This window comes from Condylura cristata, unplaced genomic scaffold, assembly GCF_000260355.1.
Source record: "Condylura cristata isolate star-nosed mole 26May11 unplaced genomic scaffold, ConCri1.0 scaffold00001, whole genome shotgun sequence".
Taxonomy (NCBI): Eukaryota; Metazoa; Chordata; class Mammalia; order Eulipotyphla; family Talpidae; genus Condylura; species Condylura cristata.
Window position 1 is genome coordinate 34467217 of NW_004567102.1, and position 13641 is coordinate 34480857.

At 32.7% G+C, this 13641-nt stretch overlaps 1 protein-coding gene across 1 annotated transcript in view; it reads right to left on the reverse strand.

The window, feature by feature from the left end:
• The window catches only part of ME1 (malic enzyme 1, NADP(+)-dependent, cytosolic), a 127168-nt gene that overhangs the window by 89923 nt on the left and 23604 nt on the right, over window positions 1–13641 (reverse strand). The window contains exon 3 of the mRNA XM_004673654.2: window positions 13432–13581. Within this exon, the coding sequence (XP_004673711.1) occupies window positions 13432–13581 (150 nt within the window). The remainder of the gene's footprint in view (window positions 1–13431; window positions 13582–13641) is intronic.

Here is a 13641-nt window from a genome sequence, read left to right on the forward strand (position 1 = left end):
GCCTCTGAGACAGAAGTTAAAATGAGGCTAGAGAAACATGGGAAAATGACCAGAAAATGTCAATGTCTCTCTCTCTCTCTCTCTCTCTCTCTCACACACACACACACACACACACACACACACACACACACACACACACACACACACTCACACACGACTACATTAGTACTGATTACTACAAAGTACCCATCTTACTTACCCAGTTTGATTAAGCAAAATCTATCCGAAAAAATAATTACTGAGTTTCACATCAATTATATCTCAGGTTTCTTTCATAATAACAAACGATGGAGTAAAAGGGGGGAAACACTTTTCATTTTTAGGGAAAAATACATACATCTTATCAAGCATATATTGGCAATTCAAGGGGGAAAAAAAATCCTTCAGTTACTTGATGCCTATGGAATGAGATGCACATCTAAGGCCAATATAAACTGACAATGCAGTGGGATTCAAGAGTGGAAAATAACAAGAGACACTTAATGATGGCTGTGCACTAGAGTAAAGCCACTGCTTTTTATACAAGTCAAAGGCACTAACAGCAGTGAAAACAGGGATACAGAAAAATGTGATTACTTTGACATAACCAACACTTTAGTCAGACCAGGAATATTTCCCCAAATGCTTAAATTTACCTACTTTGGGATCATCATCCCATGTCCAAAGTTTCAGGGAATCTCTTCATTAATATAACAGCTTTTATTAACCATGCTTTTGTTGCAAGAAACTGACTAAAGTTTATTCTAATGCTTTCATTCCTTTTTTTTTTCCCTGAAGCTTTGTTTTCAGGTTCCTTTGAAAACAATAATAAGGAAATCCCACAATCTTAACTCTGGGACCTACCCACAAAGTCTTTGTTTTGTTTTGTTTTTACTGATCTTTTCTTTAAACGCCTCTATTCTTGCAGACTACTTTATCTAATCCCCAAACTAGTGATCAAACAATTCATCCAATTAGACTCATTCCCTCATGGATGAAAAGAGAGATTCAGTTGTATATTCTAAGAAATATAGGAATCAGTCTCCAGTATCCTAAAAACAAAACAAACTGCTGTTTACAGGCACTGCTCCTAGGCAGTCTTTCCCCCACATCCTCCTTTTGAGAGAAAGAAAATTCATCAATAGGACAACAAAAGTCTCATGAGCAGACTTGGTATACTGCCCAATACAGTTCAGGCAAGTTCCTTTGATGTGAGGCCGCTTATCCACAGAATTTTCCAGAGGACGTTGCCACTGCTGGGCCTCAGATCCTCCTCCCAATCCTACTTCGTAAACCAAATAATGTCCATTTTCCCTCAAGTTTAGACCATTCCTATACAAATTCAAATTTATATTATTACTGGAAATCTGTCACTAAGTGTAAAGTCTACCATAAGTGAGAAGTATGCTTCAAATTGTTAACAGAGAGGTACATTAAAGATAGTCATAATTTTTGTTTCATACTCCTCTCATAGAAAGGGGGGTTGTCTGTGTTCCACAACCAAGAAATTCTTAAGAAACTAGCAGCTGCATTTATTGTCTCTCAGAACACTTGTTCTTAGAGTCCTAAGACTGGCAGGTATGATTGACAAGAATCTCCAAACACATTAATAATTTTAAGGGAATCTACATCGGATACATCTGCTTTCTAAAACTAGTCTACTAAGAGCTGGTATGGTTCCAAAGACAAAAATCACACATTCGAGCTCTCCATTCCCTATATCCTTTCATAATAGATTTTCTATTTTATTTAAGACATCAAATTGGAGCTTCCCTAGAGATTCAAGAGGTTAAGTCTCAGCACTATCGAGCTATGGCTAGCCACTGCAGCATGAACTCAATTCCCAGCCAGGAGCTGACCAACATGGTGCAGAAGACCTCTTCTGTCTTGCCCACTGGTGCCCTCTGCCTGTTCTCCCAACTCTGTCTCTGGTGAATCTTCCCCCCGCACCCGGCACCTCTGACCTATACTACAGCTCTTGTATGCATAAATAATATTTTTTTTAAAAGAAAGACATCCAATTATCAATTTTGAATTCTCCCACAGTGAGCAACCCCTTAGGATTTTATTAATTTGGTGAGGCTTGCACTGATTCATCTTTCACATATTTTGCTATGAGTAAACAGTGGCACTAGATTGAGTATTTGGGTTTGAAATTCAGACATAACAGAGTAGAGAGGTGCCACTGGCCTTCAGCCAACATGAGACAAAAAAGCCAATACCTTGAAAATGGCTACTTCACTCGTGTATTTAATGAAAAGCATGTTTCATCATTAAAAAGGTTTATTAAAAGGAATAAATTTCCAGAATCCTAAGAAAAGTAATCGATTTGTAGACTTTAAATTTATGACAATTCTTATCTGTCAATTATAAGTCAATAAAGCTTTACAAAGTGGGATAAAAGATAACCTGGTTTTGCAAGACTTACTCATTAAAGAAAATACAAAGGGAGGGGGGGAGACATGTAAAAGCAGATGATGTAAAGAAAATTACTACAATTGAGCACAAAATACTAAGAATAAAAACTGAGTTTGTTCGCAGGTCTAATAAAAGGAAATATGCCACTGCATCTAGGAAAAAGTCAAAAAAGTATTTCTTCAATTTAGAGAGAAATTTAGCAAAGGGGGTCATTGTATAAAAGATACTGAACAACTTACTACACATTGTTTCCAATAAAGGTTTTAATAAAATATATAAAACAGCTTCCCCTATTTGGCATCTCTTTCTCATATGGACCCTAATGAATACAAAATTTGTTACGAAGTCTTGCAAATTAAGTTGAATTAATAAAAAATAAACCTCTCTGAAAGTAGTTTGCTGTACTGTTAAATTATCAAGCTGGAGGTATATCCTCTACTTAGTAATATCTGTCTATTAATTTGAGGCAGATGAGTAAAGGGTTTATATAAATTCACCATGGCAGCTGAGAAGATACTTGGATAATAGAAATCCTTCATATATAGGTTTCTTAAACTGACTCAACCAACTTAATACATAAATGAGACTTTCAGCAACTTATTCAGCTGTTTTCCAACCACAAGGAATTCTTCCCACCATAGTCATCAGTGGTTTTCTCCGAAGAGTGAAGAGTGTCCTCTGGGATTGTTTTGTAATTTTTTCTTTTTTGCATGTCTTTCAATCCAAATAAAAGCAAGATGATGCTATGTATACGTATAGATATATCTACAACACACATACACACACATGCCTTTTGGCATTGCTTATATTAGTGAGTTACAACTTTAATATACACAATATTCAAACTACATTCTTATTTATTTTACTAATAAAATGTACTTCATTAGTACAACATTCCCATTATTTAGTAAACTTTGTACTGTATTTTATTACAGAGGAAATAGTGAATAACAATAAAAGGAAAAGAAACCATATTGCAACATCCAATATTTTAACAATTATATCTTAAGAATGTCTTGTAACAGCAAAATAATCAAATAGAAATTAAATTTGGTATAGGAATTATTTTTGCAAAAAAGAAGAATGTGACATCAGCATCTCTTTTATCTCAATGGAAAAATTAGTAAACTTATCTTTCTTGTGTTTCAAAAAGAGAGAGAGAGAATGCCCCAATATCAAAGAGATTTTTTCTGGGCAAAGGTTTCCTTAAGAAACTTTATATGGTTTAAAATACTGCTTAGACTTAACACATTCCATCTGTTTTTAGATATATTTGTATTTCTTTGGAAGCACCAACTTTAATATACTAACCATGATGCAGAATAACATAGAAATTTCCTTTGTAGTCTATACATACTTATAAAAACATGTTTTCAGTAATTTTTATGAGTCTTCACTTGATAGTGTCTTAAAAATATCTTCATTAATAATATTTATGATACATAATTCATATTTGTACATTTTTTAAATCTTCCAATTCTTAAAGAATATATTTCAGTTAATGATTCATAAACAGGGTACCCATTCTTTTCTATTCTTATATTTTACTAAGTAAATTTTATTGCATCCAGACATTGTAGAACTGTAACTAACTCTTCAGCAACTATAGCTTCTGTAGTCAGATGTTTCAGTGCTTAGAAAATGAAATTTCTGCTTTATAAGATTTTGACATATGAGAGCTATAGGTACATCTTAAAACAAGGCAGTTTTTGATTTCTGTTGTATACCTCTTATCAAGATAGGTGTAAAAAAGATCATCTTATTTAAATATAATAATGATCATTTTATAGATGAGGAAAATAAGATCACTTATGTTACAGACCCAAGGTTACACAGTTTGTAAAAACCAAGCTTCTTCAGGTGAAAGCACACACTAAGCTACCATTTTTTATTCATGCTCTATTATCCACTTACCACTCAACAAATACTATGCCTGTTCTACTAGGTTCCTGAGGTAGAGGTGAAGGATACAGAGCTGATACCGTCAAGAAAAAAAAAAAAAAAATTCAAGCGACTATCAGAGGAAAGAAAGTTAGTGACTGTATGTCGGCGTGACAAAGATTACACAGTGCCCAGGGTCTGGCAACACTCAACTTGGGGTAGACAGCCTACAAAAGTAGGAAAGGGGTAACAATGAAGACAGAGATTTAGGCAGTGAAATTCTTATAAGTCATGCTAAAGTGTTTGGACTTTATGGTGATGATGATAGACTTCTCCAATTAATTTAAGTCTATTCACTTTCTTTTGAAATTAAAAGGGTTAATACATAAGAGTAACAAGGGGATTACAGGGTGAGAGATTCATCAGATAATTTAAGTAAAACTAGCAGTCTCTAAAAGAAGGGGGGATGGGGAGCATTGATCACCTCCAAGGAGTCTTATTTAGGTGACTTAGTGGGTGGTGCTGCACTTTACAATGTTAAGAAGTTAGGGGATGGGATATAGAAGGCTGGGGTGTAACAGAACACAAAGAAAATAGAATCCAAGAGAAAATCTTAGTGAACACTGCATTTTGTTGTACAGATTAAGAAGGAAAAATATTGAAGGGGAGAAAACTATTAGGGTTAGGTCATGGAAATAAAATGTTATGCCAGTGGATTCATAAGTGACATGGAGAAGAACATATTTGATAAGGCCCATAAGTCTGAAGCGTGTTTGCATTCTTGCAACCACAAGAGTAGATGAACCAAAAACACAACTGGAGTTAAACTGTGAAATAGAAGGTCCAGCTAAAACTGAAATGGGCAGGACAAGTTACAGAACTCTACCCTCCAGATTAATAATAATTTAATTTTAAAAATTAGTACACAGAAATGAAATGAGTAATATTTAGTGTCAAAGAAAAAAAAAACCATGGTTTCTGAGAGGGAAGCAAGGATTGGGTCAGGATGAATTTGAGCAGAAGATAAAAGACAAGACCATGAGAGTACTGACTTGGGTTATAAATAAAATAAACTGTGCTAAGCCTGCAAGCTTGAGAATATCTTGTGGATAGCAGATATTCTAAACTGCTGATATTTTAACATCAGTGTAAATATATTAGATATGTACCCACATTACCTCACCTACTGATAGTCATAGCTGCAGAACCGAGAAACTTGTAGTTATTCCCAAAAGACTGCTTACAGTCTTGCTTTATTTCCTTGCTCCACATTATAAGACCACCATGTTCATTCAAAGTGAGCAAGACAGATAGAAGGGGAGCCAATATCACTCAGCCTTCATGCTGGTCTTCTCATTTTCATGCAGTCTCTCACTCCAATCTTTTAATCCATGTAACAGGAAAGTAAGTTTCTAAAACTTTAACTAGATGCTGTAATTCCTGTCTCTAATACCTCCAAGGTTTCCCAAATGACCAAAAATTACTATGAAGCATGACTCACATGTTGTGGCATGTGCCTCCTGTCTATCTTAAACCTCATCTCATGCCACCCTCTCCTTCCTTTTGAACATGTTATTATCTCAGTCTCAAATGCTTTTTTCCCAGGCTTTCATAACTTGACTCCTCATCATTCAGGTTTTATCTTAAATATTATCGCTATCATTTCCACAAACATTCCTGGCCACATTCTATGCAAGTACATACCCTGGCTATTCTTTTGCCTCTGTAAATTTACTTCACTATTCATGGTATAGTCATGTATTTCTTATCACTTGAATATGACCTATATTGCAAAGGTGGAAATTTGTCTTTTATTTACCTACATTCATATTATTAAAGTACTTGGCAAGCATTGGACATTCAATACATTTCTGTCAAAAAAAGCAAAGAGAGAAAAAACTGAACAAAGAGAATCAACAAAAAGATTTTGAGTAATTGGCAGAATTGAAAAGAAAAAAAGAAAGAACCTTCTGAAAGAACTGAATGGTCACCAATGATATTTGACCAAGTTCAAAACTAGGTAAATTTTAAATTACTATCACTAATTCAGTTTGTATTATACATTTATAAAATGAAACTACATCTGAACAGTATTTTACAATATACCTGTTCTGTTCTAGAAAGCAATACATTAAATTTTTACATGTAAAAATTCCATTATTGAGAACAATCTTAATTAACAAATATAATACTATTTTAGTTCTCTAACAACTCAGCACCAAAGTATAAAATATCAGTCTGAGATAAGAAGACTTAACATTGATCTGGAAGGATGTAATAATTATTTTAGACATGGTACCTAAATATTTGTTTAGACATTATTCTAGCTGTCTTTGTGACAGTTCAAAGTCCAACTCTGGAACCAGCTACCTGGAGGACACTGAATTTCCTCGGAATGACTCTTTTCAATTATAAAAAGAATGGATTTTTAGAATGTCTACTACCATAGACTTTAATGGTAACATGAATGACTCCATCTCCCAAAGTCACAACTCAACCACTGTAGCCAAATAAATGTAAACCAAAAATATACATAAAAATAATCTTAGATGTTTTTCATGTATTTACTTAAAACTAGTATAAGCATAACAATTAATTAAATACAAATTAGTAGAGTTTCTGATAGTCAAAATCCAAAGTAATTTCCATGGCAGAAAATACTGGAAAAGCATCCCTTAGGTCACACTGAATTCATCAGACAGATGGCATTTATTTGGCATATTGTCAATAAAAATTAGCTTATTCCATCAGGAAATAATATACTTGCATATTCCCAGCTTTAAAAATAAATTACCTCATTTCATAATGAAAACATTTATTTCACAAGGCAGCACTATTTTATAAAATATGATCCCCTCTAAATTATTATAAATGTTATGCATTCAACCATCAGACAATCATATTAAGACTAGGATTTATATTCCTAAATGAGAAATTTCTTTGCTTAGAAAGAAATAAAATTCAGTAACTTTCATGACTTTTAAGCAGGTGATTATATAATTTGGAATCTATCAAATATTTTATAAATTTTACTCTAGTAAATATGAAACTATTAAAATGCACAGAATTGAGTAAAATTGCCAATTTTAATTAGGCCAGTTTTTAGCAGTTAGTTTATAATTTTAATGTTATAAATTTATATTACTATAAAATTACCTATATGAAATAACCAATATTTTTAAAGGTCTATAAAAAATTCTTAAGACAATATTAAATATAGATTATTTTGTCAAAAATACTGATGAAAACAAATATGAAGTTTTAGAGAAGCAGGTAGAAAATTTTGGTAATGAAATATAGAAATGATCTCCATGTAAAGAATTTTTGAAAGGATAGAAAAAGTACACCCTCATCTGGCTCTTTCTATTCAACTACTAATTTGTATAGTGGGGGCAAGGTAGGGTAAAAGTATTGCCTCAGAAAAAATGCTTCTTGAAAATTTCTCTGACATCTAAACTGCAACTAAGTAAAGGAAAAAATAGCAATAAACAGGAGTTTAAAAGCATATACAAAGAAACAGTCTGAAAAAAAAACCCTACAAAATATAAAAAAATGGATCAGAAGATTTAATAACTTCAAATGAGAAAATATCTACATTAAACTTTTTATCAATTCAAATTTAGGAAATGTTACAACCAAAACATTGCAGCCAGAATAAAATTGTGTAAACTGACATGAAATTGTGTGTTTGCTTGGAGGATGAAGTAGAAATTCTGATGAGCCACAATATCAAGTCATTTAAAGTCATTTAAAATCCTTATTTGAAATCTATTATTTTTAAAAGTATTAAAATTATGGTTAAAGTTACTAGTAAAAAACTTTCTGAAGTAGAAAGCAAAGTTATTTGAAATGACTAAATGAGTTAGTTGTACTTGAGGAGATGTTCCAAATACCTGAAACTATTCATCCATAGTTTTCTTTTTTTTTTTTTTCTTTTTAATCTACAGTTTCTTGGTTAAAAGTGACTTTAGAGTTCAACTATTTTACACTCAAACCTAAAGCAAGATTGATAATACATATGACCAATACCTAGCCAAACCACATGAATATTTTGAATGATGGACAATAACAAAATCTACTCCAATCTCAAAATTGTTAAATTATTAGAATAGCTTCCTTTACACTGAGGTTAAATCTCACATTCCTAAAATAACTTCCACCCACTGACTTTTGTTCTACATTCTGAGGTTGTGCCATTCAAGTATAACTTTTTATATGAAAATCTTTCAAATATTTGAAGACTTAACTATATACCTTTCAATTCTTCTCATCAAGCATAAACATTTTTAATTCTTCCAACTCTTTCTCACATAACAAGTTTGCAATAAATGTCACTGCTTTAGTCATTTTTCTCAGAATATGTCTCAATTTGTCAATGCTCTTAAAAAATGTGGCATCCAAAATTAAACACAATATTCCAGATGTGATCTGGGTATGTGTCCCAAAGAACTAATATCTGCCCCTTTTTTAGATTTCTTAATTTTTAGTAATGAAGACTGAGATTTAGGAGCCTTCTTAAAAATGTGTAATACCATACATATAAATAATATCTGAGATGAAACTTGGCGATTTTCCTTAATTTTTCATATGCTATGTGCAAACTAAAATCAAAACACCTGGAAGAACTGCACAGATTGTGACATTATTTTTGGATCTTAAACTTAAATTTCCATCCAACTTTTCTACACTTACAGTGTCTAGATGAATATGCAGACTCAATGAACGTTATTTATACTTTTAAGAGTCATTTACAGTAAAAGATAAGTTTTGGTTTGCAAAAGAGATTATATCTATAGATACATTTAAACTGTCCATGTCTTGAGGTGAAGAAATGTGTTTGAATCATGCCTACATTTTCTCAATCTCTGTTTCCTAATTAATACCATACTCAAAAATGAAGATCGTTTGTTTTTTAAAGTACTTCTGGGCATACACTGAATTTGTAGTACTTTTTTTTCTTTTTTAAGATTTATTTATTCATACAGAACTGGGGTAGGCCAGAGATGCAGAGGGTGAGAGGATTCACCAGAGACAGCGGGGAACAGAACAGGAAGATCCATGAAGTACACTGCTAAGGGGAGCAGCGTGCGGGTCAGGAGAGGTCTGCCACGCCATGTGGATCTCCTCCGGGGCAGGCGGGGATGGAACTCATGCAGAAGTGGCTTAAGCCTCTCAGTGCAGTGCTTTAACCCACTGCACCACCAGGGAGGACCTTGAATTTGTAGTACTTTTACATAGAATGTCCGATCTCCTGTTGAGCAGTCACATAAATATGCTCCTAAGCATAACATTTAGTCTGTTCATGAATAAAAGGAGTGAATATAACAAAATCACCATCTACATCTCAATGTTAATGAAAGTTAACATTTTTGTAATAATTATTGCCAAACTGTTAACTGAGGTAATAGTTAAGAGATTTGAACTATTGCAGATACTTCATAGAGCTTTTTACACTTCCACTATGTAGTGCCTATTCTCATCCTTTAATATCAGATAAATGAAAATACTAGACCTATTTGAAAATACTGGAAATAAATGAACAAAAGAATATTTTATAATAAGCATAAATCAAAATCAGACTTATTACAGAAAAATGGTGAAAAATTAATATCTAATAAAACGATCACTTTTCTAGATCATTAAAAATTTAATTGCCTTCTTAAATACTATTTGCATTTCTAGAGATGCAGAAAAGTATAGGATAGTAAAAAATAGAAATCAAAAATATTTCCTGTCTTCAAGTCTCCTAAATATTGCTAATGATTCTAGAAAGAATAAGCAACCTTTGTTTTTAGTCATGATTATGACTAGACTTGACCATTACTACATTGCTAGATATTGTTTCCATATGATGCTGAACATGGGGTAATAAAGAAAGCCTCCTCACATTTTAAATAATGAATATTTTATTTCAAGTGTTTTTGATTTCTGAAGGAAATGATATACAAAGAAGAATAAATGTGGAATAAAACTAATTTTAGTAAGTCATTTTGTTCCATCTAAAGATTTCTTTTAATGCATTTCCCTAAGAATTTTCTAGGAAAAAAAAACATAAACATACTACTGGCTAACCCCTTTGAAATCTATTGTTGCTGACAATTTTTGTGATTATCAAAATCAAAATCATAATGTATAAAAGTCTTAAGCACTAAACGATTTATGAATGTTATCTACCATTTTTCAGGTTCATACATTGTTACCAGACGCCCCCTGCCCCTTACTTGGAATTCCCAAAGACATTTAAAAATTATTATGTTCCCAAAAGAACTTCCCAAGTCCCTCACAAATATTGCTGAAACTCAGTGAATGATACCATAATCCATTTAGTCATTAAGAAATCTAAGAGATACCATAATACCATCTGCAGTTACCACTATTTTGGATACTTTTGACCAAGTATTACATATTTATCAATAGCAAATCTTATTCTACTCCTTTAAGAAACCTGTGAAATAGGTTTCATTCTGAGAAATATTAGGAATATTAGGAATCCTATTTAGTTTTAATTCACTCAGGTTTTCTCCAATTAATTTGATCACTGAACACTTCTCCAATAACTTTGGTAACTAAACCAATGGTTCTAGTAAGAATCGGACTTTTAAAATGATTTTATTTTAATGCTTTTTAAAAACTACCATCACCATCACAAATTTCCCCCCAAAACCTATCAGTGATGTACAAAAATGAGTCCTCAAAAAGAATAAGTACAAATTTAAGCTGTATTATCTATAATCAAAACTTTATCCCCTATAGTGAGATTCCTTGGTGTGGTTCCAAATGCAGATGATTTACTTTAAGAGTATGACAGAATAAAGTGCTTAAACAGTAAAATACATTTTTAAAAAATCAATGTTTTGCTTTTCTATGTGAGTGGATAAATAGAATAAATTACTGTTCCTGTGAGATAGGAACAATGTACATTGATTTGGCACCACCCGGGCATTAATTAAGTTTAAAAGGTATGGGAAGTAGATAGACAATTTATAAAATATGATCCCTTTTCTGTAGACACTTACAATCTGCTTACCATATACTAAATGAATAGTATAACACTAACAAAAGAGACCAGGAGTACTTTGATAGGGGCCTCCCTGGCTGTGCAAGTGTTAAGTCTCAGCACTATCAATCTATAGCCAGCCACTGCAGGCAGGAGTTCATCCCTGGCCAGGGAGTTAATCCACATGATGCAGTAGACTTTTCCTGTTTTACCAGTAGTTCCCCTCAGCAGTGTTTTTCAGTAGATTTGCCTGTTCTCTCAGCTCTACCTTTGGTGAATACTCTCACCGCCCCCCACACACACACCTCTCGCCTACACCTCCAGTTCTTGTATGTAAAAATAAATTTAAAATAAATCTTTTTTTAAAAGAATACTTAGATAGAAAATCATTAGCCACCAAAAGCAATATAAAATGATATGTCGTTAGGCCCTCCCTGGTGGCGCAGCAGGTTAGAATGCAGCACTGCATGCCAGCCGCAGCTGCTTCAGTGCGAGTTTGATCCCGGGCCCCGGAGGTGACCCACATGGCGCAGCAGACCTCTCCTGTCTTGCCAGCTGCTCTTTGTGATCTGCCTGTTCTGCTCCCCACTCTGTCTTTAGTGAATCCTCTCTTCACCCCTGCACCTCTGGCCTATACCGCAGTTCTGCATGCATAAATAAATAAATCTTTAATAAATAAAATAAATAAAATGATATGTATCTAAAAGAACTCATGAAAGGAGATGATCTTAAATATACAATATAAAAAAACTAGTTTAAAAAAGCAAAAGTTAGCATAATAGATAATATATGTGTGTATAGTACATTAGCATAATAGATAGTATATGTGTGTGTGTATAGTACATATGCAGTATGAAGCACAGCAGGTAGAAACATCTCCAAACAAATTATGTAAATCTGCTTTAGCTGCCTCTCACTTGTATGTGCATTATCAGTTTGCACACTTTTTTCTTTAAACAAGCATCACAAAACACAATAATTTATTTAACACAATAGGCTCAACATCTGCCAAAATACAAAACAACTGTCTCCAACTTCCAAATATGACCCCTCTGTCTACAAAGTGTCACAATCAATTAAATGTGCCGACATAAGCACAATGCACTACCAAATACTGGAAATTCTGCAATAATTAAAAAATATGGGCACATGGAGATGAGATAATTCAAGAAATGCAACAGCATTCTTAAAAATGATTATCCACAACATCTTGAAAAACCCACAAATATCAATGCCAAGTAAAAGAAACTGCACACAAAACCAAATAAAAATACGTATTTTCATATCTAACTTAGGAAAGAAAATTGGAAGTTATTTACATAAGAATTTATTTTTATCTATCTAACAAGATTTTAGTGCTGTATTGAAAATTAAAGATATCTAGTCATAGAAAAATATCACATCATAAAGAATATATCATATTTAAAATATGAGATCAAAATAAACCCATTTGCAACTCTATCAAGCTCAGTATTCAAGTAATATTAACCCTTAATTTTCACTTACTGTGGTCTAAATTGCTACTACCAAATCCATACAAAGTTGTTCACTTTCTAAATATCTTAGAATGCCTGTTGTTGCAGTGGAAGAGATTTAAGATGTGTCAATTTTGGCTAAAAACTGCCTTTTTTTAATCTTTAAATTCAGAACAAATAAAGTGATGGATTTAGAAAAACTGTATTCTGTATTCTACATATTTCACAGGTAACCACTAGTTCCCTTATGAAAATCCACAAAAAGTCCAGTTAAATGACAATTATGGATTTAGAAAAATGATAAGCTCACATTATTCAGAAAAGTATTCAGTCTGTTTTAATTTATAAAATGAATACAAAATAGTGGTAGTAAACATTTTAAAGACAAGCCTGATTACAATGAACTGTTATGCTGGGACAAAAAATAATTTACTATCTGTAAAATGAAACCCAATTGGCTTAAAAATACCTTCTTTACCATGGTCTTAAATTTAGTACTTAAAATAAAGCACTATATTTTTTAATAATATATAAATTTATACTTAATATTTTTTAAAAGAAGCTTAATTTGGGTTTTTTTCAAACCTGCATTCCATTAAATACTTTTTTAATTATTGCAAAAACTTTTGTAAAAGAACAACAAAACAGATTGAATTGAAAATATAAGTTTAAGTTGTATACCTTGGCTTCCGAAATGCTAAGCTGTATTGTTGGCAGGCCAAACCCACGGTGGGTGTATAAACGATAGGCATGAATTTCTCAATGTCAGACATCAGCACTCTGTAGAAGAGCTTTTCATTTCTATCTTGAAGATCCATTAAGAGAAGATACCTACGAAAAGTGGACATGATTAGATTCACTTTCCAACAGTTTCAAAATAGTTGCTTTGAA